Genomic DNA, 27,500 nt, shown 5'->3' with positions numbered 1-27,500 from the left:
TCCAAATAAATATATAAAATAGGTCTGGGAGTGGAGCCCAGAGGTAGAAGCCACTGGGTTCCATCCCCAGGACCACCACCAAAAAAAAAAATAAAATAAAATAAAAATAATAAAATTAAATAAAATAATACTGGCTATCCAGATGTGGTGGCTCATACTTGTAATCTTAGTACTTGGGAGGCTGAAATAGAAGAATTACAGGTTCAAAGCCAGCTTCAGCAGCTTAGGGAGGCTCTCAACAACTTAGTGAAACCTGTTTCCAAATAAAAAATAAAATAGGGCTGGGAGGGCCGGGCGTGGTGTCGCACACTTGTAATCCCCGTGCTTGGGAGGCAGAGACAGGAGGATCACGCAGTTCTGAAGCCAGCCGTGTGCGCTGGCTTAGGAGACCCTGTTTCCAAATAAAAATGTAAAAATAGGTCTGGGAGTGTAGCCCGGAGGCAGAAGGGCTTCCAGGAACCCCAGTACCACCCAAAAAAAAAAAAAAAATACGGCTGGGAGTGCAGCTTGGAGTCAGAAGGTCCCTTGGTTCAATCCCTAGCACCATGAATTTAATTAATAATTTAATTTAATTTAATGGAGCCAGGCATAATGGCATATGTTTGTAATTCCAGTACTTGAGAGGCTGAGACAGAAGGATTGCAGGTTCAAGACAGCCTCGGCAAGTAATGAGACTCTCATCAACTTAGTGAACCGTGTTTCAAAATAAAAATAAAATAGGGCTGAAGGTGTAGCTCAGAGGTAGAATGCCCCTCAGTTCTATCCCCAGCATAAAAAAAATTAAATAGAATGGGCTGTGTGTGTGTGTGGGGGGACCCGCAAAAAAAAAAAAAAAGAATAAAAAAATAGGACAGGGAGTGTAGCTTGGAGGTTGAATGCCCCTGGGTTCCATCCCCCGACCCCCCAAACAAAAATTTTTTTTTTTTTTTTGGTGGTACTGGGGTTCCTGGAAGCCCTTCTACCTCTGGGCTGCACTCCCAGACCTATTTTTTACGTTTTCATTTTGGAAACAGGGTCTCCTAAGCCAGCGCGCGTGGCTGGCTTCGAACCTGCGCGATCCTCCTGTCTCTGCCTCCCAAGCGCGGGGATTACAAGCGTGCGCCACCACGCCCGGCCCAAAATTTTAAAAAATACTAAAAATATAAAATAGGGCAGAGGGTGTAGCTCAGAGGTCAAATGCCCCTGGATTCCATCCCCAGACCCGGAAAAAATAAATTATACTGGCTACCCTAATACTTAAGAGACTGAGACAGGAGGATCGCAGGTTGAAGGCCATCCTCAGCAACCAAATCCTTTTATTTTTTAACCTTGAAACAGTGAGACCTTGGTTCAAAATAAAAAATAAAAAGGTTTGCTTGTAAACCAGGCATGGTGGTGCATGCTTGTAATCCCAGCATTCGGAAGGCTGAGACAGAGGATCACGGTTCGCAGACAGCCTCAGCTACTTAGTGAGGCCCTCTGCAACTCAATGAGACCCAATTTCTAAATAAATAATAAAAATAGGGCAGGGGGTGTAGCTCAGGGGTCGAATGCCCCTGAGTTCCATCCCCAGTCCTGCAAGAAAAAAAAAAAAAAGTCTGGTTGTGTTGCTCAGAGGTAGAGTGCCCTTAGTACCAAAAATAAATAAATAAATAAATAAATAAATAAATAAATAAAGTCTGGAATGAGAAGAATCGGTGTCCCTGCTCCCAAGGCTTGTCTGCGACATGCACAGAGGAAATTCTTTCCCGGTGGGTGGTGACCTCCTGGCCGCTGCCCATCTCAACCAAGCCCTCTCTCCCCACAGGCCTCCTCGCTGCCCATGTCTATCATTATTGTCGGGGTGGGACCCGCCATGTTTGAGGGTGAGTAGCTGGGGGTTGTCTATTAAGGGGACTAAGAACTGGGGACAAGAGGGGTGTGGTGGCGCACGCTTGCAATCCCAGCATTTGGGAGGCTGAGACAGGAGGATCGCGGTTCGCGGCCAGCTTCAGCTACTTAGTGAGGCCCTGTCTCAAAATAAAAAGAATAAAAGATAGGGCAGGGGGTGTAGCTCGGAGGTCGAATGCCCCTGGGTTCCATCCCCAGACCTGCAAAATAAATAAATAAATGAATAAATAAATAAATAAATAAATAGAATAAAAAACAGGGCTGGGGGTATAGCTTGGAGGTAGAATGTCCTTGGGTTCTATCCCCAGTACCATAAAAAAAAACTGAGGACTGAGGAGCCAGGCGTGGTGGCGCACGCTTGTAATCCCAGCGCTTAGGAGGCTGAGACAGGAGGATCGCACAGGTTCGAAGCCAGCCTCAGCTACTTAGTGAGGCTCTCAGCAACTTAGTGAGACCCTGTTTCCAAATGAAATATAAAATAGTCTGGGGGTGTAGCCCAGAGGTAGAATATCCCCTGGGTTCCATCCTAGTAACACACACACACACACACACACACACACACACACACACACACTACCACACTACCTGAGGACAACGGGAGGAGTCTGGACCTGCACCCCAAGCGAGGCTGTGATTCCAGTACTCCCCGATGCTCCCGGGAGGATGGGAATCTTGGGGAAGGGGAGAAAGTAACAGTAGGAACATCAGCCCCTCCCAAGCGATGTCGGATACTTGTAGGACATGAATGCAAACTCTGGGCATCCTCATGGTGAACCGGGATGGGAGCCGAGCTGCGCAGGATGGGAGCTTAGAATTCGATCAACCAACCGCGTCTCTCTTGTAGCCATGGAAGAGCTGGATGGGGACGACGTGCGGGTGTCTTCCAGGGGACGCTACGCAGAGCGGGACATTGTTCAGGTAGCCCTCCCGCCAGGGAGCACTTTTTTATTATTTCTTCCTTTCTCTCTTTCTTTCTTTCTTCTTTCTTTCTTGCTTGCTTGCAGTACTGGGGATGGAACCCAGGGGCATTCTATCTCCGAGAGACGCCCCCAGCCTTATTTTTTTTTTTTTTTAATTCTCTATTTTGAAACAGGCATTCTACCTCCGAGAAGCACCTCCGGGCCTGTTTTTTATTCTTTTTTTTTTTTTTTCTTTCTTTCTTTCTTTTTTTTTTTTTTTTTTTTTTTGCGGGTCTGGTGATGGAACCCAGGGGCATTTGACCTCCGAGCTACACTCCCTGCCCAACTTTTTATTCTTTATTTGCAACACGGTCTAAGTTACAGAGGACCTCACTAAATACCCGAGGCTGTCTGCGAACCGCAATCTTCTGGTCTCAGCCTGACTTGCAGAGGACCTCACTAAGTAGCTGATGCTGGCCGCGAACCCCGATCATCCTCCAGTCTCAGCCTTCCAAATGCTGGGATTACAAGCCTTTCTTGTTTGTCTGTAGGCATTCCCTTTGACAAACTGACACCTTCATAAGTGCACGGTGTAGGAAAGATCCCTGAAAACCCTGCCCTCTAGTGGAGGCAACCAGTAACACATAATCACAGAGCTCCTTAGGGGCTTAGATCCTCAAAGTACCAGGGAGCTGCAGCCATCCTTCTGTGGAATATAAGTGACTTAGTCCCTGGGGAAGGCTTCCAAAAGGAAGTGACATTTGAGCTGAGGCCTGCAGGAGGGTATAAACTTTCCAGACAGAGAGGCAGGATGTCAAAAAGACCTGGTGGCACCGGGCGTGGTGGTGCAAGTTTGTAATCCCAGCGCTTGGGACGCTGAGACAGGAGGATCGTGCAGGTTGGAAGCCAGCCTCGGCAACTTAGTGAGACCCTGTTTCCAAATAAGAATATAAAAATAGGTCTGGGAGCCGGGCGTGGTGGCACATGCTTGTGATCCCCGCGCTTGGGAGGCGGAGATGGGAGGGAGGATCGTGCAGGTTCGAAGCCAGCCGATCTGGCTCAAGAGACCCTGTTTCCAAATTTTAAAAATATGTAAAATAGGTCTGGGAATGTAGCCCGAGGTAGGAAGGTTTCCAGGAACCCCAGTACCGCCCCCCAAAAAAATAAGTCTGGGAATATAGCCCGGAGGTAGAAATGCCCTTGGGTCCCACACCCAGTAACCCCCCACACACATACACACAGAAGACCTGGCAACTAAGACCAGGGTCACCAGATAATACTGAGTTACTGGGGCCCTTCCCAGGCAGGGTGACATCTGATCTTGCATTCTAAGGCTGCTTTTTTTTTTTTTTTTTTTTTGGGTATCGGTGGTGGAACCCATTGTACCTCTAAGCTACACCCCAACCTTATTATTTTTTTTATTTTTTATTTTGCACTACTAAGGATGAAACTCAGGGGCATTCTACCTCTGAGCTACACCCCTAGACCTGTCTTTTATTCTTTATTTTGAAACAGGGTCTCACTGAGTTGTAAAGGGCCTCACTAAGTAGCTGAGGCTGTCTGTGAACCATGAACCTCCTGTCTCAGCCTCCAAATGCTGGGATTACAAACGTGTGCCACATGTTCGGCCCCCAGATTGGCATTTTAAAAGGGTCTCTCTGGCTGAGTGTGGTGGCGTATGCTTGTAATCCCAGCATTTGGGAGGCTGAGACAGGAAGGTTGCAGTTTGTAGACAGCCTCAGCTACTTAGTGAGGCCCTTTGCAATTCAGTGAGACCCTGTTTCAAAATAAAGAATAAAAAACAGGGCTGGGGGGTGTAGTTCGGGGGTAGAATGCCCCTGGGTTCCGTTCCCAGTACCACAAAAAAAAAAAAAAAAAAAAAAAGAAAGAAAGAAAAGAAAAAGAGAAAGAAAAAATGTGTTATAGGAACTGGACGGGCATGGTGGCACACATACTGTGTGTGATCTCAGTTCTTGGGAGGCTGAGACAGGAGGCTCCCAGGTTTGAGACCAGCTTCAGCAATTTAGCAAGGCCCACTTTCATACTAAACAATAAAACTAGGCTTGGTGGCACACGCTTGTAATCCCAGTACTCAGGAGGCTGAGACAGGAGCATCATGCAGGTTTGAAGCCAGCCTCAGCAACTTGGTGAGACTGTTTTCAAATAAAATCGGTCTGGGAGTATAGCCCAGAGGTATAAAGCCTGTATGTTCCACCCTCAGTGCCACAAAAAAAAGTAAGTGAAAATAAAAGTAGTAATGCAGGCTTGTAATCCCAGCATTTGGGAGGCTGAGACAGGAGGATAATGGTTCCCAGACAGCCTGAGCTGAGTGAGGCCCTCTGCAACTCAGTGAGACCCTGTTTCAAAATAAAGAACAAAGTCGGGCGTGGTGGCGCACGCTTGTAATCCCAGCATTCTGGAGGCTGAGACCTGGAGGATAGTGGTTCACGGACAGCCTCAGCTACTTAGTAAGGCCCTCTGCAACTCAGTGAGACCCGGTTTCAAAATAAAGAATAAAAAATAGGGCAGGGGGTATAGCTCGGAGGTCAAATGCCCCTGGGTTCCATCACCAGACCCGCAAAAAAAAAAAAAAAAAAAAAGAAAGAAAGAAAAAAAAAAAAGAATAAAAAACAGGCCCGGAGGTGCTTCTCGGAGGTAGAATGCCTCTGGGTTCCATCTTCAATACCACAAAAAAAAAAAAAAAAAAAAAAAGCAGGGCTGGGAGTGTAGCTTGGAGGTAAATGGCCCTGGGTTCCATCCTCAGTACAAAAAATAATAATAAATAAATTAATTAATTAATTAAAAATAAAAGAGGGCATAGTGTGGAGGTAGAATTCTCCTGGTCAGTCCCCAGTATGTATGTATGTATGTATGTATGTATGTATGTATGTATGTATCTATCTATCTATCTATCTATCTATCAGTCTAACACACACACACACACACACACACACACACACACCCCAAAACCCAAATACAGTATGGATGGAGAGTAAACAGATACACAGATCTGTCTGAGATTAGGGGTAAGAGATCTTCTGATACTTGGTGGGAGACAATGGGGGCACAGCTGAGACCCCTCTGCCGCCTGAGGCCTCCCTGTCTGTGCCTTCCCCAGTTTGTCCCGTTCCGGGACTACGTCGATCGATCGGGGAACCAGGTGCTGAGCATGGCCCGACTGGCCAAGGATGTGCTGGCCGAAATCCCAGAGCAACTGCTGTCCTACATGCGCACCAGGGACATCCAGCCGCGGCCACCGCCCCCTGCCAACCCCGACCCGACCCCGGGCCCAGAACAGCCCTGAGCAACCCGGGCACCCATCCTGGCAGTCGGCTCGCCTGCTCCCCCGCTGCTGAAGTCAGAGGCCCCTGGCGCCCTGGGCCTCATGGGAGGGTTGGCAGGGTGGGTCAGCGCTGGCTTGGGAGCCCTCTGGCTAGGCTCCCCATCACCCTCTGGCCTGGCAGTGTCCCCTTCTCCCTGCCAATAATAAACACGATCTCTATTCCGCCTCTGTCTCATGGGTCTTGGAGAGGTAAATTAGGGGACCCAGGGCCTGGGGCCCCATCAAGAGGGAGGGAACATGGAAGGCCTTGGCTGGGTTCATCCCCATCCCAACACGCGTCCTTCGAGCTCCAAACACTTTCAAACTAGGTGCCAGAGTCAGACAGGGTGGGGTATGCCTGTCGTCCCAGTACTTGGGAGGCTGTGACAGGAGGATCGTAGGTTCAACACCAGCCTCGGCAATGTAGTGAGACTGGCCCGGGTGTGGTGGTGCACGCTTGTAACCCCAGCGCTTGGGAGGCTGAGACAGGAGGATCACAGGTTCAAAGCCAGTTTCAGCAACTTAGTGGGGCCCTGTTTCAAAAAATTTTTTTTAATTTTTAAAAAAGGAGCTGGGCATGGTGGTGTACACTTGTAACCCCGGTACTTGGGAGGCTGAGACAGGAGGATTGCATAGGTTCGAAGCCAACTTCAGCTACTTAGTGAGGCTTTCTTTAATTTATTGAGACCCTGTTTCCAAAAAAATATTAAAAATAGGTCTGCGGCCTGGTGTGGTGGCGTATGCTTGTAATCCCAGCGCTTGGGAGGCTGAAACAGGAGGATCGCACAGGTTCGAAGCCAGCCTCGGCTACTGAGTGAGGCTCTCAGCAACTTAGTGAGACCCTGTTTCCAAATAAAGTATAAAATAGGTCTGGGAGTGTAACCTGGAGGTAGAAAAGCCCCTGAATACCACCCCCAGTACCACACACACACAAAAAAGTTTTAAAAAAGGGCTGAAGGTGTAGCTCAGAGGTAGAATGCTGAGACCTGAGGATTGCAGTTCACAGACAGCCTCAGCTACAACTTAATGAGGCCCTCTGCAAGTTAGTGAGAACCTGTTTCAAAATAAGAATAAAAAATAGGACAGGGGTATAGCTCAGAGGTAAAATGCCCCTGGGTTCCATCCTCAGATCTGCAAATATATATATATATATATATATATATATATATATATATATATATATATATATATACATATATATATATATTTTTTTTTATTTGATGTATGACTACAATCAATGCACCAATAAAAATATTTTCTTTAGACATTATATATCAGATAGTGTGCTAAGTGATTTACAAGCATCACTTTTTTGGGGTTTTTTTTGGTATTGGAGATTGAACCCAGGGGCATTCTACTTCTGAGCCACACCCTCAGCCTTTATTTATTTATTTATTTATTTATTTATTTTTTATTTATTTATTTTATTTTTTGCGGGTCTGAGGATGGAACCCAGGGGCACTCGACCTCCGAGCTACACCCCCTGCCCTATTTTTTATTCTTTATTTAGAAACTAGGTCTCACTGAGTTGCAGAGGGCCTCGCTAAGTAGCTGAGGCTGTCCGCGAACCGCGATCCTCCGGTCAGCCTCCTGAATGCAGGAATTACAAGCGTGCGCCACCACGCCTGGCTTTTATTTTTATCATAAAACAGGGTCTTGTGGAGTTGATGAGTCTCACAACTTGTTGCCCTACGGATCACTTTTTTCATATTATTTTTATTTTATAAATATTTTAAAATATTAAAATATTTATAAAATAAATTAAAAATATTTAATCTTAGCACCAGGGGTGGTGGTGCACTTGTAATCCCCACGCTTGAGAGGCGGAGACAGGAGGATCGCGCAGGTTCGTAGCCAGCCTTGCTGGCTTGACCCTGTTTCCAAATAAAAATATAAAAAAATGGGTGTCTGGGAGAGTAGCCCGGAAGTAGAAGGGTTTCCAGGAACCCCAGTACCACAAATATATAAATGAATAAATAAATGAATAAATAAATAAAACAAAAATATTTAATCAGAATTAATTTAAAATTTTTAAAAATTTCTTTCTTTTTTTAGTGGTACTGGGGTGGAACCCAGGAGCTTTCTACCTCCGGGCTATACTCCCAGACCTATTTTATATTTTATTTGGAAGCAGGGTCTCATTAAGTTGCTGAGAGCCTCACTAAGTAGCTGAAGCTGGCTTCGAACCTGTGCGATCCTCCTGTCTCAGACTCCCAAGTGCGGGGATTACAAGTGTGCACCACCACGCCTGGCTAATCTTAAAATTAATTTAAAATATTTATTTTATAATTTATTTGCATTTCTGGGAATGGAGCCCAGGAGCATTCTGCCTCCGAGCAACACTCCCAGCCTTTTTTATTTTATATTTTGATTTTTCTTTTTTTTGGGGGGGGTGTCTGGGGATGGAACCCGGGCATTTGACCTCCGATCCTCCTGTCTCAGCCTCCCGAATGCTGGGATTGCAATTGTGCAACACCGCACCCGACCCTATTTTATTTTTATTTTGAAACTGGGTCCGGCTAAGTGCTGAGGTTGGTCGGGGGAACCTGTGATCCTTGGTCTCAGCCTCCCAAGTACTGGGATTACAGGCGTGCGCCTCCACACCCCGGTTCACACGCCCCTTAAGAATGGCTGGAGACTTGTTGAAGAAGGCTATCTCCCTGGCTTGGAATTTCTCTGAAACCCCCAAGAACTAAGAAAGTTTTCGAGAAATAAGGAACGTGCCCGCGTTCAGGTAGCTCAGAAGTGGCAGGGTCATAGGAAATCCGCTGTGCTTTACCCACTTCCACTTTCCAAACAGCAGCCCATAAACCTGCTGCACATCCCTACCAACCCAAAGGTTTCCCAGCCCCTGAATCCCGGTCACACCCCACAGCACCGTGCACGTCCTGGAATCCTGCCCTCTCCTTCGGAATCACACCTTCCCTCCTTCAACCCTCTCCTCTTTATCTTATTTATTTATTCCTTGTGTGGTCCTGGGGATTGAACCCAGAGGCACATTTTATCTCTGAGCTTGTACATCCCCAGTCGTATTTTTTTATTTTTTATATTTTTCTCTCTGTATTTTGTGGTACTGGGGATGAAACCCAAGGGGTGTACCTCCAAGCTACACCCCAGCCCGATTTTTTATTCTTTATTTTGAAACAGGGTCTCACTGAATTGCTTAGTAGCTGAGGCTGTCTGCGAACCACGATCCTCCTGTCTCAGCCTCCCCAATATTGGGATTATAGACGTGCGCCACCACACCAGGGTTATTTTATTTTTATTTTTATTTGGAAGCAGGGTCTTGTTGGGTCGATGAAAGTCTCACTACTTGCTCCGGCTGTCCTCGAACCCGCGATCCTCCTGTCTCAGCCTCTCAAGTGCTGGAGTTACAGGTGTGCGCTGCCACATCCGACTCCCAGCCTTCCAGCCTTCCCTGGTACCTTTCCCAAACTCCTTCCTTTTCTTTCTTTTTTTTTTTCTTTTTTTTTGCAGGTCTGGGGATGGAACCCAGGGGCATTTGCTCTCCGAGCTACACCCCCTGCCCAATTTTTTATTCTTTATTTTGAAACCGGGTGTCACCGAGTTGCGGAGGGCCTAAGTAGCTGAGGCTGTCCGCGAACCGAGGACCTCAGGTCTCAGCCTCCCACACGCTGGGGTTACGAGCGTGCGCCACCACGCCCGGCTAAACTTCCTTTTCTGACAAGCCGCTACCCTAACCCATCCGCTACGTTCTCAAAGCCCCGCCCCTTCCCGTAAGCCCCGCCCATACGTAAGCCCCGCCCCGCCCTGAGCCGGGAGCCGCGGTTCCCAGCTCCCTCCTTTATCCTCAGCCCGGCTCCGCCTTCCCGCCCACGCAGAGCCCCGCCCCTTCCTCTCTGAGGCCCGCTCCGGAGCGCGGCACCCCTCGGAGGCCCGCTCTTCTCGGGCCCGATCCTCCTGATTGGGCCGCGCTTCGCCTCTGACCCCGCCCTCCCGTCAGCCCCGCCCCTCCGCCTGAGCCCTTCTCCCCGCCCCGCCCCCATGGGGCCGGGCCCTCGTGGGCCGGCGCGCCCCGCCCCGCCCTGCCGGGTCCCCGCGCCGCCGCGGGAGGACGGGGCGGGGCGAGGGAGAGGGAAGTGGGCGGGGCGAGGGAGGGGCGGGGCGAGCGGCGCTGGGGCGGGGCTAGGGGCGGGGCTGGGGCGGGCTCCTCCGCCGCCCCGCGCTCGCGTCCGCGCCCGCAGATTCGCCACAGCCGGCCCGCCGTGGCCCGGGACGGCCCCGGCGCCCGCACAGACTCGGCCGCGCGGCGGCGGCGGCGGCGGGCCCGGGCGGGCGGCGGCGGCTTTTCCCGGGCCGCAGCATGGCCGCCGGGGCCGGGGCGGCGGGCGGGGGCCGTGGCGAAAGTGCGTCCGGGCCGCGCCGCGGCGCCGCGTTTACCCCGCGCGGACGCCGCCGCCGCCGCCGCCGCCGCCGCCGCAGCCTTTGCCGCCACGGTCGCCGCCGCCGCCGTCCCGCGCCCCTCCGGCCCATTGTTCCGGCAGCGCCGGGTCCCGAGGCCGGGCGGCGGCCGAGACGCCGGGGCTCCCCTTCGCGGCCCGCCCTCCCCGCCGGCCTCCCCGCGGGTCGGAGCCCCGGCGGGCGCCCCCGGCGATGAGCCCGGACTCCAGGTGGCCGGTGAGTGCGCCGGGCAGGGCGGGGCCGGCGGGCTGACAGTCCCCCGGCCGCAGCGCGGCCGCCGCCGCCCGGGCCGTGGCGGGAGGGAGCCGCGTTTGACTTGTTGCCCTGCCACCGAGGGGGAGCCGCCCGGCACCGGGAGCCCCCGGCCCGGACTTCCTGCAGCCCCGGAGCGCGGGGGCCCTGAGCCGCGAGCCCCGAGGGCTCCCCGGGGGCCAGCGCCCTCTGCCTCCCGGGGCCCCGCGCCTCCGGAGGGCCTCGGAGTCGCAGCCGCTGCGATCACCTGGGAGCCGGCTTGGAAAGTGGGGAGCTTGCTGGTGCCGGGCTGGTTTGTGTTTAAAGAGTCAGCTCCAGGTAGAAAGGGGAAGCGGGTTGGGAGTTCCCAGGTGGAGCCCCCCCCCCCCGCCGTGGTTGTGGATGTTAGGGGGCTGGTGACAGAGGGGGCGGGAGCAGCCCGCTGGCCTGGGTAAGAGGCGGGAGGAAAGGAGAGAGAGGGGGGGGCCCAGTGTTTGTCAGGGAGCTCAGGGTGGCTTCGTCTGGGATGGTGCCAAGCCCCTGGCTGAATTGTCCAAGTCAATTAGGCCGAGAAAAATTGGGGCAGTCTCTGGCCACGCTGGGCGTCCTGGGGTTTGGTGCCATCTGCCGTCTCCACTCACCCAGGAATGCCAGGGAGGGGGAAGGGCAGGCCCTGGAGGGCGGGCTGGAAGCCCAGGAGCCCAGCTTTCCTAAACTGTCCTGTTCCTGTTTGCAGCCTGAGGGCCCAGTCCTCTGTTAGGTACTCAGTTAATGTTGCATGAATGGGTGAATGCGGAAATAAAATGTCATTCATGCCGCTGTCTCCCAGTAAATGACTTCAGGTTTCGCTTGGCTCCGTTGGGTGGCACCCAGCCGAGTTCCAGGACCAGGGTGAGGATCCCGTAAACTCAGAAAGGAATGACTTCTCTGACCTAGTGATTTCTGTTGGAGTCCAGGGCTAACTCGCTGGTCACCCGTGCAGGCTTCTACCTGGGGTCAGTCATATTGGCCTTCATTCCACCTCTCAGCTCCAGATCTGGCAGTCCCCTAATTCAGGTAGCCAGTCAACTGGTTATTCATTCATTTGCCAAGAACGGAGTGTCTACTGCATGCCAGGTCCTGGGGATGTAGATGTGGACAGGCCCCGCTGTCTGTGCTGCTTGGCTCTCAGTCGAGTGGGAGGAGACAGAATTTCTGGGACGGTAGGTACCACGCTGGAGGTGAGAACGGAATGCGGTGGAAACTGCTTCCCAGGGGCCGTCAAAGAGCCCCAGCAGAATCGACAGTTCAGCAGGGTTCTGAAGGATGAATAGGAGCCCACCTGTCAGAGAGGATGGAAGGCATCCTTAAGAGAGGTCACCTTGTATCCTCAGAGGGTAGAACACTGAGGCCTGGCAGGTGGTCGTGTGTAGAAAGAGCTCGGACCTGTGGAAAGAATCTAGAAATGAAAATGGGCTGGACAGTGAGTGTCTTGAGTATAATCTTAGAGAATTAGGACATTCTGCTGAAGACACCCGGGAGTGCCAGGAGTGCAGCGCTGCTTGGTAGGGGCTGAAGGAGTAAGCCTAGGGCAGAGCGACCAGGCAAGAGGTGACGAGGTGGCCGGCCGGGCCCGGGGACCCTTCGGGACCAGGAGGGCTGCAGCGCGGGGGCTGCCGCAGGTGGCTGGACGCCCTTCCCCGGGCCTATGCTAACGGACCCGTGTGTTCTAGCTGTGACAGCATGGGGGTGGACTTCGACGTGAAGACTTTCTGCCACAACTTGCGGGCAACGAAGCCACCGTACGAGTGCCCCGTGGAGACCTGCCGCAAGGTTTACAAGAGCTACAGCGGCATCGAGTACCACCTCTACCACTATGACCACGACAACCCCCCGCCCCCGCAGCAGACGCCGCTCCGCAAGCACAAGAAGAAGGGGCGCCAGTCACGCCCGGCCAACAAGCAGTCGCCCAGCCCCTCAGAGGTGTCGCAGTCCCCGGGCCGGGAGGTGATGAGCTATGCGCAGGCCCAGCGCATGGTGGAGGTGGACCTGCACGGCCGCGTCCACCGCATCAGCATCTTTGACAACCTGGACGTGGTGTCGGAGGATGAGGAAGCCCCCGAGGAGGCCCCCGAACATGGCAGCAACAAGGAGCACGCCGAGACGCCGGCCGCCACGCCCAAGTCTGGCAAGCATAAGAACAAGGACAAGCGCAAGGACTCGAACCATCACCACCACCACAACGCGGCTGCCAGCACCACGCCCAAGCTGCCCGAGGTGGTGTACCGGGAGCTGGAGCAGGACACCCCCGACGCCCCTCCCCGGCCGACTTCCTACTACCGGTAAGGCCCGCCCGGAAAACTGGTCACGCAGGGCTCAGGTGCTGGGGAGTCGACGGGCAGGCAGGAACGTGGTAGGTGATCTCGCCAGGGCCCCTCTGCGCTGTCTCAGTCCTATCACCCCTCTCTCACTCACAGATGAGGAAGCTGTGGTCCAAAATAAAATACCACATGCCGCCGGGCCTGGTGTGCAAGCCTACAGTCCCAGTACTTGGGAGGCTGGGATGGGAGGATTGCAGGTTTGAGGCCAGTCTCGGCAACTTGGACCTGTTTCTAAATAAATATAAATAAATAAATTTAGTTATTTTTATTTTTATTTTTATTTTTTTGTGGTACTGGGGTTCCTGGAAGCCCTTCTACATCCGGGCTACACTCCCAGGCCTATTTTATATTTTTATTTAGAAACAGGGTCTCCTAAGCCAGCGCGCACAGCTGGCTTCGAACCTGTGCGATCCCCCGTCTCAGCCTCCCAAGCGTGGGGATGACAAGCGTGCGCCACCACGCCCAGCTAAATAAATAAATTTAAAGGGCTGCAGGTGTAGTTCAGGGGTAGAATGTCCTTGGGTTCAGTCCCTGGTACCAAATTAAAAAGGTCCCATGCCAGTAGGTAGTGATCTAGGATCCAAGCCCAGGCCCCCTGACTCCGCGGCTGCACTGTGGAATCTAGCAGAGGCCTCAGCTCTCAGCCTGACCCTCTCCACTCCCTCTGTGTGTTGCTGGGGAGCGACACACCCAGCTCCTGGGGTCCAGGAGGCCCTCTCTACAGAGCAGGCACGATAGTCCTCTGCCGGCCCAGAGGTAAAAGCCCCAGTCCCTGGCTTCCTGAGGTCCTAAAGCATTGTGTGCACACGGACAGGACATTCCCCCACTCTTCTCTTGCTGCCGTCTGTCCCTGAGCATGCCAAGCAGTATTTCCTTTGCCTATGCTTTGTACTTCTCCATTATCCCTTTATTTCAGTTAGCTTTTTTTGTGCCCCATTCCTTTAGAAAATTAGTCACAGTACTTCCAGTTAAAGTCACAGGCAGGCCGGGTGTGGTGGCGCGCGCTTGTAATCCCCGCACTTGGGAGGCAGAGACAGGAGGATCACGCAGGTTCGAAGCCAGCCGCGCGCGCTGGCTTAGGAGACCCTGTTTCCAAATAAAAATGTAAAAATAGGTCTGGGAGTGTAGCTCGGAGGTAGAAGGGCTTCCAGGAACTCCAGTACCACCAAAAAAAAAAAAAAAAAAAAAAAAAAGTCACAGGCAGAATAAGGCCCGTTTCTTCACCATGACTTAAAAGGTGACAGGCAGGGCAGCGTGGTGGGAAAACTACGCAGAAGCTGGGTGTGGTGGCGCGTACTTGCAGTCCCCGCGCTTGGAGGCTGAGACAGGAGGATCACAGGTTCGTGGCCAGCCTCAGCTACTTAGACCCTCCACAACTTAGTAAGATCCTGTTTTAAAATAGCAACTAGAAAGTAGGGCTGGGGGTGTAGCTCAGCGATAGGATGCCCCTGGGTTTAATCCCCAGTACCTCAAAAGTCAACCCAAAAAACCTGTATGTAGAAATCCCAGCCGGAGTGCCATACAAAAACAAGTGTAAAACCTCTTAGAATTTTGGTTCTTAAGCGATGCTGGCATTCTGATGGTTGAGTTAAGGGGTGAGTTTTGAAGTGGGTGCTCTGGTGCACACCAGGGATCCCAGTACTTGGTAGGCTGAGCCAGGATGATGGCTAGTCAGTGTGTGAGAACTCAGACTGTTCAAAATAAAACAGGGCTGGAGGTATAGCTCAGAGGAAGAAAGTGCTTGAGTTTAAGCCGGGCGTGGTGGCGCACGCTTGTCATCCCCGCGCTTGGGAGGCTGAGACAGGAGGATCGCACGGGTTCGAAGCCAGCCTCAGCTACTGAGTGAGGCTCTCAGCAACTCAGTGAGACCCTGTTTCCCAATAAAATATAAAAAAGGTCTGGGAGTATAGCCCGGAGGTAGAAAGCCTCTGGGTTCCACCCCCAGTACCACCAAAGGAAAACAAAAGTGCTTGCGTTTACTCTGCAGTGCCACTAAAAATATATATATAAAATTGTTGTTAACTAATCAGAAGCCCTGATAACTGAGGATTTGTCATAAAGGTTTTTATGTGAGAAGCAAGCTTAACCAAAATCCATATGATGTTTTATTCAGTTCAGGTGTGTGTGTGTGTGTGTGTGTGTGTGTGTGTGTGTGTGTGTGTGTATTGGGGATGGAACCTAGGGGTATTCTACCTCTGAGCTATACCCCAGCCCTATTTTTCATTCCGTATTTTGAAACAGTCTCACTAAGTAGCTGAGGCTGTGATCCTTCTGTCTCAGCCTCCCACGTGCTGGTATTAACACATGTGCCACCATGCCCAGCTTAAATAATTCAGTTCTTTTTTTCTTCTTTTCTTTGTGGTATTGGGGGTAGAACCCAGGAGCTTTCTACCTCTGGGCCATACCCCAGCCCTATTTTATAATTTATTTGGAAACAGGGTCTCACTAAGTTGCTGAGAGCCTCACTAAATAGCTGAGGCTGCCTTCAAACTTGTGCAGTCCTCCCATCTCAGCCTCCCAAGCACTGGGATTACAAGCGTGCGCCACCACGCCCAGCTTAAATTCAGTTCTTTAAAAGCCAACCAAGCTGGGCATCATGGCACACACCTATGATCCCAGTACTTGGGAGGCTGAGACAGGAGGATCACAGGTTTGAGGACAGCCTCAGCAATTAAGCAAAACCCTGTTTTAAAATAAAATAGGGCCAGAAGGGTGTAGCTTGGAGATAGAATGCTCTTTTGTCCAGGCCCAAGTACTACAAAAATAAAAAATAAAAAAGGCATGGTGACACATGCCTGTAATCGTTCAAGGCCAGCTTCAGCAACTTAGCTAGGCCCTTCACAGCTTAGTGAGACCCTGTTTCAAAATAAAAAAATAAAATGGGGCTAGGGGTATGACTCAGAGGTAGCATGTCCCTGGGTTCAGTCCCCAGTACCACCAAAAAAAAAAAAAGAGCTGGGGGGTATAACTTGGAGGTGGAATGCCCCTGGGTTCAATCTGTCATCCTCCCCCGCCCCAGCTCACAGCAAGCCTATGGGAACATGAGTGTGTCGCTTTCCTCTCTCCCGTGTCTGAATTTAGCCTGTCTTGCTCTTCCTTCCTTCCTCTGTCCCTTGATGAGCTCAGCCCAGTGGCGCAGTTGCTTCTGCTTTCTGCCGTCTCTTCTCTTTTCCTTTGCCCTGACCTCCGTGCTGGCTCTTCCCCCAAACAGACCTCTCTCTGGCCTCTTCCCTCCTCGGGGCGCTCACCTGTCTGCTCTGGCCAGGGCCCGCCCAGCTCACTCAGCCTCTGCCCTCCTCTCTCCACTCACATTCACTTCGCTCCCGGGGACCAGATCTGTTCCCCAGGAGAGCAGTTACCAGCCAGGGGACCGCAGTCAGGGTGTGCTGCCTGTAATCACTGTCGTCAGCAAAACCGCCCAAGTTTGGAAATGATTTACTTCTGATAGGAATTTCAGAAGATCTGAGGTCGTCTCCAATAACGTGGATTTCTCTTGCTTGCGTTCTGATCTGCTTCCTGAGGAGGAGGGGAGGGCGGGTGCCAGGGATTGTGCACGACACACAGCCGGCCTTATCCGCCACCGCCTGTACTGTGGAAGCCTGTGGGAGCGTGTTGGGCACCATCACATACTGTCATGTGTGCCGCGGCAGAGAAGGGGCGAGACCGGGTGCCCCAGAGAGCTGCTGCAAGGCCCGAGAGGATCCAGATGGCTCACACCAGCCCTGAGTCATCCCCTGGTGAAAGGAGGGAGGTTGCAGTCTCCCTGGGGAGGACGTCAAGGGCTGAGGCAGAAGCTGCTGCCTACAGATGACATTTTAGTCTCTCTTCCCTGCCTCCCCCAAAGGCCTTTCAGATGCGCAACACCGAGCGCCTGTTCCCGTGTGGCGATTCCGATGTGACCCCTGCCTCTTGTCACAGAGCGCAGGATTAGACACATGAGCGGGTACAGGGCCAGGCAAGGCGCATGAGCGCCAGACAAGCGCTGACTGACAGTCTGGCCAACATTTATCCACGCCAGGCGCTGCAAAGCGTCCAGAGCACTCTACATATAAGTCACTTTACGCTAATAAGAGCGGCATGAAGAAGCTTCAGAGTGGAGTGTGGTGGTACGTGCCCATACTCCCAGGACTTGGGAGGCTGAAAGAGGAGGATCATGGATTTGAGGACAGCCTCAGCAAGTTAGTGAGACCATGTTTCTAAATAAAAAATGAAATAGGGCTGGGGATGTAGCTCAGAGGTAGAATGGCCCTAGATTTAATCCCCAGTGCCACACACACACACACACAAGAAGAAATAGGTTTAAGTTGGCACCACCACTTTAAGGAAACCAAGGCCCAGAGGGCTTAGCTCACAGCTCACATACCTGTCACACAGGGCCCGGGCAGCATGGCGCCAGCCCGTGTGCCCAGGCGAGCTCGCAGCCCTGTTCTGTGTGGAGGGAGGAGGGCAGGTGGCCTTCTGGGAGCGCCTGCATCTGGATGTTCGCTTTGGTGATTCCTTAGAATCCTGTGGTATCTTTGGGAGTAGATCAGAGGTTCCTCATTCTGTTATCAGTGAAGCTGAGGTCGAGAGGGGCGTGTGGTGCTGGCCGATTCCCGCTCTGAGCTTACACCCTCAGCCCTGTTTCATTCATTCGTTCATTCATTCATTTATTATTTTGTGGTGCATTTTACCTCTGAGCTACTGTTTTACCTTCAGCCCAGTTTTATTATTTTTTAACAGGGTCTAATTAAGTTACGGAGGACCTCACTAAGTAGCTGGCCAGAAACCTGCGATTCTCCTGGGTCTCAGTCTCCCAAGTACTGGGATTGCAAGTGTGCGCCGCCAGCCCAGCTGTATTTTATGTTTGATGTTGAAACAGGGTCTCACTGAATTGTGGAGGGCCTTGCTAAGTTTCCGAGGCTGGCTGTGAAACTCCGGTCCTCTGTCTCAGCCTCCCTACAGGCGGGACTTAAATGCAGGTTTGCTGAAAGCCAAAGCCCTGTTCTTTCCCCTGTCCCCTCTGGTTTGCAGGGCCAGGGTCCCGGCCACCTAGACCTGGAGTCTGGCGAGGGCGTGGGCGTCGGTTCTGTGTCACAGACACTTGGCCTTTGGGTTCAGTGGGTGCCGCTGGTGGAGGTCAGGTGTGCTGGGGCTGGAGATCGGGTGCCAGCTCTGCCCTCCCTGCCTACATGGCTCATCTCTGGTGGGCAGCTAATGAACTTCCCAGAGCTTCTGTTTCCTCATCTGCAAATGAAGACAATAAGAACATTGACCCGGTGGTTGCAGTGCGAATAACCGTGATTTAGCAAGGTGGGCGTGGCGGTGCACACCCATCATCTCAGTACTTGAGAGGCTGACACTGGAGGGTCTCAGGTGTGAGGCCAGCCTCAGGGATTTAGCAAGACCCTGTTTCAAAGTAGAAAATAAAAAAGGTCTGGGGGCTGTAATCTCAGTACTTGGGAGTATGAGACGGGAGGATCCCAAGTTTCAGGTTAGCGTCCGAAACTTAGTGCCACCTCCTTTTAAAATAAAAATGGGCCGGGCGTGGTGGCGCACGCTTGTAATCCCCGCGCTTGGGAGGCGGAGACAGGAGGATCGCGCAGGTTCGAAGCCAGCCGCGTGCGCTGGCTTAGGAGACCCTGTTTCTAAATAAAAAAATATAAAATAGGTCTGGGAGTGTAGCCCGGAGGTAGAAGGGCTTCCAGGAACCCCAGTACCACCAAAAAAATAAATAAATAAATAAATAAATAAAATAAATAAAAATGGCTGGGGGTGTTGCTTGGAGATAGAGAACAACGGTGGGTTCAATCCCTGGAACTGCTCCAAAAAAAGAGAAAGTAATAGAATGATAATAAAAGGAGTTGGGAAGAAGGAAGGGCCTTGGCTGTTACGAGCAAATTGTTTGTCATCTTGACCCCGGCTGGCAGGGCCTTAGCCAGAGCTGCTCAGGTCTTCTCTCAGCTAGTGAGAACCTGTGCTCCTCCTCTCAGCCTCCCAAGTACTGGGATTCCAGGCGAGTGCCCCCGTGCACCACTCTGGTGTGGTCATTCTGACGACCACAGTGGGTCCTCGCTGCCCAGGAGGCGAGGTGACTTCTCTACCCCAGGGGAGGCCATGCCAGATAGCAGGTGGGGTATGCGCCTTGGAGAAGCAGGCGGGGGCTCACGTCCCAGCCAGCTCTGCCACCTTCTCACAAGCCAGCGTGGCAGGTGCCTTAATTTCCAAGCAGTAGGTTTCCTTTTCTGCAAAGAAGGACTGGTGATAGTCTCCACAGGACCGCGGCCAGGTAAGGATGGAATGAGCCTGCGCATTGAAGCCCCGGCTCCGAGCAGACGCCCGTCGGTAGGGAAGGGCGGCCCGGTGGCGTGACGTGCGCCTCCTTTGTGCTCTGCAGGTACATTGAGAAGTCAGCGGAGGAGCTGGACGAGGAGGTGGAGTACGACATGGACGAGGAGGACTGCATCTGGCTAGAGATCATGAACGAGCGGCGGAAGACGGAGGGCGTGAGTCCCATCCCGCAGGAGGTCTTTGAGTACCTGATGGACCGGCTGGAGAAGGAGTCTTACTTTGAGAGTCACAATAAAGGTGACCCCAACGCACTCGTGGACGAGGACGCCGTGTGCTGTATCTGCAACGACGGCGAGTGTCAGAACAGCAACGTCATCCTCTTCTGCGACATGTGCAACCTGGCTGTGCACCAGGAGTGCTACGGCGTCCCCTATATCCCCGAGGGCCAGTGGCTGTGCCGCCGTTGCCTGCAGTCCCCCTCCCGGGCCGTGGACTGTGCCCTGTGCCCCAACAAGGGCGGTGCCTTCAAGCAGACAGACGATGGGCGCTGGGCCCACGTGGTGTGCGCCCTGTGGATCCCTGAGGTCTGCTTCGCCAACACGGTCTTCCTGGAGCCCATCGACAGCATCGAGCACATCCCGCCGGCCCGCTGGAAGCTCACCTGCTACATTTGCAAACAGCGGGGCTCGGGGGCCTGCATCCAGTGCCACAAAGCCAACTGCTACACGGCCTTCCACGTGACGTGTGCCCAGCAGGCTGGCCTGTACATGAAGATGGAGCCTGTGCGGGAGACGGGGGCCAACGGCACCTCCTTCAGCGTCCGCAAGACCGCCTACTGCGACATCCACACGCCCCCCGGCTCCGCGCGCCGCCCGCCTGCCCTGTCCCACAGCGAGGGCGAGGAGGACGAGGAGGAGGAGGAGGAGGAGGGCAAAGGCTGGAGCTCAGAGAAGGTCAAGAAGGCCAAGGCCAAGTCTCGGATCAAGATGAAGAAGGCGCGGAAGATCCTGGCGGAGAAGCGGGCGGCGGCGCCCGTGGTGTCCGTGCCCTGCATCCCGCCGCACAGGTACGTGGCGGCATTGGATGGCAGGAGAGGGAGGAACGAGCCCTCCTGGGGGGCTGACAGCCTCCACGCAGGGTGGGGCTGCATGGAGTCGGGAGGAAAATGAATTCTCAAAGAGGTTCCCTCAGCAAGTCGCCCGACGTCCGCATTAGGAGCCAGAAGGCACAGGCGGCCCGCAGGTGTGTCACACTGCCCTCCGCTTCCGTGGTGTGGCCTCTGAGGAAACAAGATCAGGGAGGCACAGTGGGAAAATGGTCTGACCATAGAGAGAGACAGTGAAAGCGGGGAAGGGAAGGCTCAAGGAGAGGTGCACACCTGTCCTCCCAGTGTGGGGAGGCTGATATAGGAGGATCACAGGTTTGAGGCCAACCTCAGTAACTTGTCAAGACTCGGTTTCAAATTAGGCAGCTGGGTGTGGTGGTGCACATCTGTAGAGAAATGGAGACAGAAGGATCACAGGTTTCAAGGCCAGCCTCAGCAACTTAGCAGGACCCTCAGCAGCTTGGCAAGACACTGTTTCAAAATAAAACAAGGCCAGGGGTATGGTATGGCTTGGAGGGAGAATTCCCCTACCAAAAAAATTAGGGATATAGCGCAATAGTAAAGCTCTGCTGGGTTCAATCCCCAGTGCTGCTTCCCCCTAAAACTACTGTGCGCTGCAGCTGCTGCTCATTTGGGCTGTAGCTGTCCCCTCTGCTTGTCGGTGCGCCACGTCTTTCTGCTGTACGGCTGTAATTTATCTTCACTTGACCTTAGTTGAAAGGCCGGGAAGTAATGTGAACGTTATCTGAAAACCTTCAAAGGTGCCGTCTGCGTGGGGATCCCAGGGCCAAATAGCACTCTGGCCGCAGTGGCTGGAGCGCACAGGGAGGCAGAGCTCCGGCCTCCTGCTGTGGGGTTGGGGGGAGCTAGCATGGTGCTGGGAGCTTGGTTTCCTGTCTGCCGTGGTGCCACGGATGGCACCATTCATCTCTCTCTGCCTTAGCCCAGAATCCCGGCTGTTTTGACAAGGGACATTGTCCCCATTTATCCCCATTTGGGAAATCTTGAGAGGCTGCGGGCCCCTGTTCTGCCTACGAGAACAGGACCCAGCAGGTCTTTGTTTTTGCTCCTGCTCCTAGGCTCAGTAAAATCACCAGCCGCCTGACCATCCAGAGGAAGAGCCAGTTCATGCAGAGGCTGCACAGCTACTGGACGCTGAAGCGGCAGTCCCGGAACGGGGTCCCGCTGCTGCGGCGCCTGCAGACGCACCTCCAGTCCCAGAGGAACTGCGACCAAGTCGGGGTACTGTGTCCACCTCCCTGTGGGCTGTAGGGCCAGAACCAAGATTTGCACTAGCTTCCAGTGTCGGCGTCTCCCAGTCCTTGAATCGCCTTTACGCCAGGCGCAACGTGAAGTCTTTATACGCTGGCAGCTCAGTGGGAAGGCATTGTTTATACGCGTTCATTTACTCAGTAAATGCATCCTGGGCTGGGCGTGAGGGCGCATGCTCGTACTCTCCAGCATCCAGGAGGCGGAGACCAGCCTCAGCTACTTAGTGAGGCCCTTCGCAACTCAGTGAGACCCGGTTGCAAAATAAAGAATTTAATGCCGGGCTTGGTGGCGCACGCTCGTAATCCCCGCGCTTGGGAGGCAGAGACAGGAGGATCACGCAGGTTTGAAGCCAGCCTCGCTGGCTTAAGAGACCCTGTTTCCAAATTAAAAAAAAAAAAAAAAAAAAAAAAAAAAAAAAAAATATATATATATATATATATATATATATATATTAAAAAATAGGTCTGGAAGTGTAACCCGGAGGTAGAAGGGTTTCCAGAAACCCCAGTACCACCAAAAAAAAAAAAAAAAAAAAATAGGTCTGGGAGTGTCGCCTGGAGGTAGAAGGGTTTCCAGGAACCCCAGTACCACCAAAAAAAAAAAAAAAAAAAAAAATAGGGCTGAGGGTGTAGCTCAGAGGTACAATGTCCCTGGGTTCCATCTCTGGTACCGCAATAAATAAATAAATAAATAAATGTATCCTGGCATATGCCTGTAATCCCAGTATTTGGCAGGCTGAGGCAGGAAGATCTCAGGTTGAAGACCAGTCTCAGCAACCTAGTGAAGTCCTGTTCAAATAAAAACAAAATAGGGAGCCGGACATGGCGGCTCACGCTTGTAATCCCAGCATTTGGGAGTCTGAGACCAGAGGATCGCGGTTCACAGATATCGCGGTTCACAGATATCGCAGTTCACAGACAGCCTCACTACTTAGTGAGACCCTCTGCAACTCAGTGAGACCCGGTTTTAAAATAAAGAATAAAAAATAGGGTAGGGGGCCGGGCACGGTGGCGCATGCTTGTAATCTCTGCGCGTGGGAGGCGGAGACAGGAGGATCACGCTGGTTCGGAGCCAGCCTTGCTGGCTTAAGAGACCCTGTTTCCACATAAAAAAGTTAAAAAATAGGTTGGGAGTGTAGCCTGTGGGAGTATAGCCCGGAGGTAGAAGGGCTTCCAGGAATCCCAGTACCACCAAAAAAAATAATAAATAACAGGGCAGGGAGTGTAGCTTGGAGGTCGAATGCCCCCGGGATCCATTCCCAGACCCGCAAAATAAATGAATTGAAATAAAATAGGGCTAGGCCGGGCGTGGTGGCGCACGCTTGTAATCCCCGCGCTTGGGAGGCGGAGACAGGAGGATCGCGCAGGTTTGAAGCCAGCCACGGGCGCTGGCTTAGGAGACCCTGTTTCCAAATAATAATATAAACTAGGTCTGGGAGTGTAGCCCAGAGGTAGAAGGGCTTCCAGGAACCCCAGTACCACCAATAAATAAATAAATAAATAAATAATAAAATAGGGCTGAGAGTATAACTCATCTGTAGAATGTCCTAGGTTCAATCCCCAGTGCCACAAAAAAAATTCTAAAAGTAGGACTGAGTATGTAGCCCAGAGGTAGAATGTCTCCAAGTTCAGTCCCCAGGTTCACAAAATAAATAAACAAGCAAACAAACTTGTTTAGCACCTTGAGTTTGTGCCGGGCCCTTGGGGACACAGAGAAGCTACTAGTAAATGACGGCACCCTCCACTCGCCCGCCCGTCCTGCCTTTATCCCTGTGTCCTGGCTCTCTCCCGGCTCTCTCCCTCTTCGAGTCTTCCTCCACTGTGCTAATTATTTCCTCGCCTGCTTTTGCCTCTGCAGAGAGATTCTGAGGATAAGAACTGGGCCCTGAAAGAGCAGCTTAAGTCTTGGCAGCGGCTCCGGCACGACCTGGAGCGAGCTCGGCTGTTGGTTGAACTGATCCGCAAGCGGGAGAAACTCAAAAGGGAGACGGTGAGTGGCCCCGGGCCAGCCGCGCGTGCTGAGGAGAAGGCAGACCCGAGAGAAGGGAAAGCCATGTGCCCCGGGCAGCGTGCACAGGGCCGAGGCTGCAGGCAGGTCTCGTGGTGCTCTGGGTGCTTGTAGGCCACAGGCAGTGGGGTGGCCCGGGAGATGGGGAACAGAATCCCAGCTCACGGCCCAGGGACCTCGTAAGGCCGGAGGAGCCGGGAACCCGCTCCCAAGCCAGCGGGGACCATCCCCTGGGCCTCTGTGTGAAGGGCCTGTGTGTGTGTGTGTCAGATCAAGGTCCAGCAGATCGCCATGGAGATGCAGCTGACCCCTTTCCTCATCCTCCTGCGCAAAACCTTGGAGCAGCTGCAAGAGAAGGACACGGGCAACATCTTCAGCGAGCCGGTCCCTCTGTCTGAGGTAACCGAATTGGACGAAGTAAGAATCCCTTCCCCTCGCTCCACCTTCTTTCTGTTCTCCCAGTTGGACCCCTCTTCAGGTCTGGCCCAGGGACTAGGTGGGGACCTTGAAGAAAGGGCCGGTGGCCCTGGGGCAGGGTGAGCTGGAGCCAGACGTATCACCTGGACTCTGTCTTGTTCCTGCCCCACCCCAAGGGCCCAGGATGGGAGGCAGTCTGCACTCCTCCCCAGAGGCAGGGCCTGAGTCTGCCAGGGCAGGGAGACACTTTCGGGTGCTGAACCCTAGAACGGAGACTTTAGAAGGCTCAGCACTAAAGCACCAGCTCTGAAGCCTAGGTCCTGACTGGCAGGCTCTTCTGTCTAAAAGGTATAACATGAGAGGCCCGAGGTGGCAGCCTCCGCTCAGCCTCAGTGATCAGTAAAAAGCAGGAGCAACCCAGGCCCAGCGAGGTGGAGAGACATGCCCCAGCCACGCAGCGTGCGGCGGCGAGTCAGGACTGTCATGCAGCTTTCCTCCCGTGCTACGTGCCTGTCTCTAGCTGGTGGGAGGAGGTCTCTGGATGCATTTTGGGGGTGGGGGTGCTAGGAGCAGGGTTCGGGGGATTGAGAGCTTATCTCCACTTAGACACGCCTGCCCCGCTCCCCAGGTACCTGACTACCTAGATCACATCAAAAAGCCCATGGACTTTTTCACCATGAAGCAGAACTTGGAGGCTTACCGCTACCTGAACTTTGATGACTTTGAGGAGGACTTCAACCTCATCGTCAGCAACTGCCTCAAGTATAACGCCAAGGACACCATCTTCTACAGGGCGGCCGTGCGGCTCCGCGAGCAGGGCGGCGCTGTGCTCCGCCAGGCCCGGCGCCAGGCAGAAAAAATGGGCATTGACTTTGAGACGGGCATGCATATCCCCCACGGCCTGCCTGGAGACGAGGTCCCTCACCACGCCGAAGATGGTGGGTGATAAGTCACATCCACACCTAAGCGGCCAGTTCCCGGGCTGGATGGCTCCGGAGCCCCTCCTGGAGCAGGCAGTGTAGGCGGAAGGCTGTCCCAGGAGTGCTCCCAGGAGCCAGGCTGCTGAGCGGGTGGCAGGGCCACCGCTGCACATGTCAGCCCTGCTCCCTGGCAGCTGTCCTGGGGAGAAGCCGGGGAGAGTGGGTCTCACTGCCTGCCCAGGTTCAGGGGCCTGCAGGCCGCCCTGAGTCTGACCCCCGCCCCCGGCCCTCCCCAGCAGCAGAGGAAGAGCGGCTGGTCCTGCTGGAGAACCAGAAGCACCTGCCGGTGGAGGACCAGCTGAAGCTGCTGCTGGAACGGTTGGACGAAGTGAACGCCAGCAAGCAGAGTGTGGGCCGCTCGCGACGCGCCAAGATGATCAAGAAGGAGATGACGGCGCTGCGCCGCAAGCTCGCCCACCAGCGGGAGCCCGGGCGCGACGGGCCCGAGCGGCACGGCCCTTCCAACCGCGGCAGCCTGACTCCGCGCCCGGCAGCCTGTGACAAGGATGGGCAGACGGACAGCGCCGCGGAGGAGAGCAGCAGCCAGGAGACGAGCAAAGGTCTGAACCCCGGGCAGGCGGACCCCGAAGCAAGTCAGACTCGGGCTCTGCGCCTCGCGCCCAGCCCCTGCCGCCCGGCTGCCCCAGCAGAGGTCCTTCCTCCTGCACAGCTAGCGATACCTCCCCTCCCTCCCCATCAGGGGCCTCTTAGCTGCCTCTCTGGCCACTCGTGAGAGTCCACGCTCCAAATCCCTCGGCCCCCACGCCCTCCCCACTCCAGCTGGCCTGGTGGTCCTGTGGCCCCTCTCACCGGGCCTCACCAACTCTCCTCTCTCTCTCTCTGCTCCAGGCCTGGGTCCCAACTTGCCCTCAGCCCCCGCACATGAGGTGGGCAGGAGAACCTCAATTCTGTTCTCCAAAAAGAACCCGAAGACGGCTGGGCCGCCCAAGAGGCCGGGCCGGCCCCCCAAAAACCGGGAGAGCCAGATGACCCCCAGCCACGGAGGCAGTCCTGTGGGGCCCCCCCAGCTCCCCATCATGGGCTCCCTGCGTCAGCGCAAGCGTGGTAGGAGCCCCCGGCCCAGTTCGAGCTCAGACAGCGACAGTGATAAGTCCACAGAAGACCCCCCAATGGGTGAGCCTCACCGTCACCCAGCCCAGAGAGTGAGCGTAGCTGCCGTCCCGGCTCCCTCCCAGCGGTCCCTTCATTCTCCCACGAAAGGCAGAGCCAGGCGGGCCTGTAGGAGCCCTTCCACTCCATCCTCTCCTTTACAGTTGACACAGCTGGCCCCCTTTGTATCACCTCACCTTTCCTCTTCTCGCCTTCCTCGGGGACCTCTTGCCCTTTAACCCACTTGTGTCCTGAGGCCACTGATTGCCAGGGAAGCCAGGAGCGGGCAGGGCTGGGGCCATCCCCTGTAGACACTGCCCAGAGCCAGCTGGGCTGGCAAGTGTGGAGGAACTGTCCAGCCTAGGAGAACCCGAGCACAAAGTCCCTCTGCCCCATGTTATCTCTTCCTGCACCTTCCTGACCGGTTCCTTCCCTCCTCCCCTCCCCAACCAAGACTTGCCGGCCAATGGCTTCAGCAGCGGAAACCAGCCAGTGAAGAAGAGCTTCTTGGTGTACCGGAACGACTGCAGCCTTCCCCGGAGCAGCTCAGACTCTGAATCCAGCAGCAGCAGCAGCAGCAGCGCCGCCTCAGACCACACCAGGTATCTGCTGCGCTGTTGGGAGTGGGGGGCAGCCATCTCAGCAGGGGAGGTGGCTCACACCCGAGGCCCTGCCACACTAACGGGGTAGATCAGAGTGCCGACCTCACAACACGGGGACCGTCCCTGCTCGGGGGGACTGCTGCATGTGACCCGGCTTTGGCCGGCAGACATACTTTTAGAAAATGAACCCACATATGCCCCATAAAATTCCCAGTCTCGGTACACACACACACACACACACACACACACACACACACACACACACACACACGGGATTGAACCAGAGGTCCTATTTTTGAGCTCTGCACCCTAGCCCTTTGAAAAAAATTTTTTTTGTCTTGAGTTTGCGGACAGCCTCAGCTACTTAGTGAGTTCCTCTTTCAAAAATAAAGAATAAAAATTAGGGCTGGCGGTGTAGCTTGGAGGTAGAATGCCCCTGGGTTCCATCCTTAGTACTGCAAAAAAAAAAAAAATTTTTTTTTTGAAACAGGTTCTTGCTAGGTTGCTGCCTCAGTAGGTTACCGAGAGAGTCTTGCTAAATTGGTGAGACTGGTCTGGAGCCTTCAGTTCTGTCTCCCAAGTACGGGGATTATAGGGATCTACCACCACACCAGCTTTATTTTATTTTGTTTTA

The 27,500-nt window shown here is 53.8% G+C and overlaps 3 protein-coding genes across 7 annotated transcripts in view; all 3 read left to right on the top strand.

Moving 5' to 3' along the window:
* Window positions 1–6,072, top strand: part of CPNE9 (copine family member 9) — a gene marked incomplete at both ends in the record, with an annotated part of 35,559 nt that extends 29,487 nt beyond the window's left edge. The window contains 3 exons of the mRNA XM_080718042.1: window positions 1,787–1,844; window positions 2,714–2,787; window positions 5,887–6,072. Coding sequence (XP_080574168.1) covers window positions 1,787–1,844; window positions 2,714–2,787; window positions 5,887–6,072 — 318 coding nt within the window. The remainder of the gene's footprint in view (window positions 1–1,786; window positions 1,845–2,713; window positions 2,788–5,886) is intronic.
* The window catches only part of LOC308278394 (CCA tRNA nucleotidyltransferase 1, mitochondrial-like), a gene marked incomplete at both ends in the record, with an annotated part of 995,237 nt that overhangs the window by 509,305 nt on the left and 458,432 nt on the right, over window positions 1–27,500 (top strand).
* Window positions 12,466–27,500, top strand: part of BRPF1 (bromodomain and PHD finger containing 1) — a gene marked incomplete at both ends in the record, with an annotated part of 19,057 nt that continues 4,022 nt past the window's right edge. The window contains 9 exons of one of the 5 annotated variants that reach the window (XM_080718204.1): window positions 12,466–13,064; window positions 19,480–20,439; window positions 21,558–21,720; window positions 23,608–23,739; window positions 24,028–24,156; window positions 24,803–25,112; window positions 25,394–25,714; window positions 26,004–26,288; window positions 26,719–26,866. In XM_080718204.1, coding sequence (XP_080574330.1) covers window positions 12,466–13,064; window positions 19,480–20,439; window positions 21,558–21,720; window positions 23,608–23,739; window positions 24,028–24,156; window positions 24,803–25,112; window positions 25,394–25,714; window positions 26,004–26,288; window positions 26,719–26,866 — 3,047 coding nt within the window. Of the gene's footprint in view, window positions 13,065–19,479; window positions 20,440–21,557; window positions 21,721–23,607; window positions 23,740–24,027; window positions 24,175–24,802; window positions 25,113–25,390; window positions 25,715–26,003; window positions 26,289–26,718; window positions 26,867–27,500 lie in introns of all 5 variants that reach the window. The other 4 variants (XM_080718203.1, XM_080718202.1, XM_080718201.1 and 1 more) reach the window with 4 other exon arrangements.

This window comes from Muscardinus avellanarius (assembly GCF_963383645.1).
Source record: "Muscardinus avellanarius genome assembly, chromosome: 22".
Classification (NCBI taxonomy): Eukaryota; Metazoa; Chordata; class Mammalia; order Rodentia; family Gliridae; genus Muscardinus; species Muscardinus avellanarius.
Note: the sequence above shows the minus strand (reverse complement) of the source record. Positions and strands in the feature narration are given on the sequence as shown.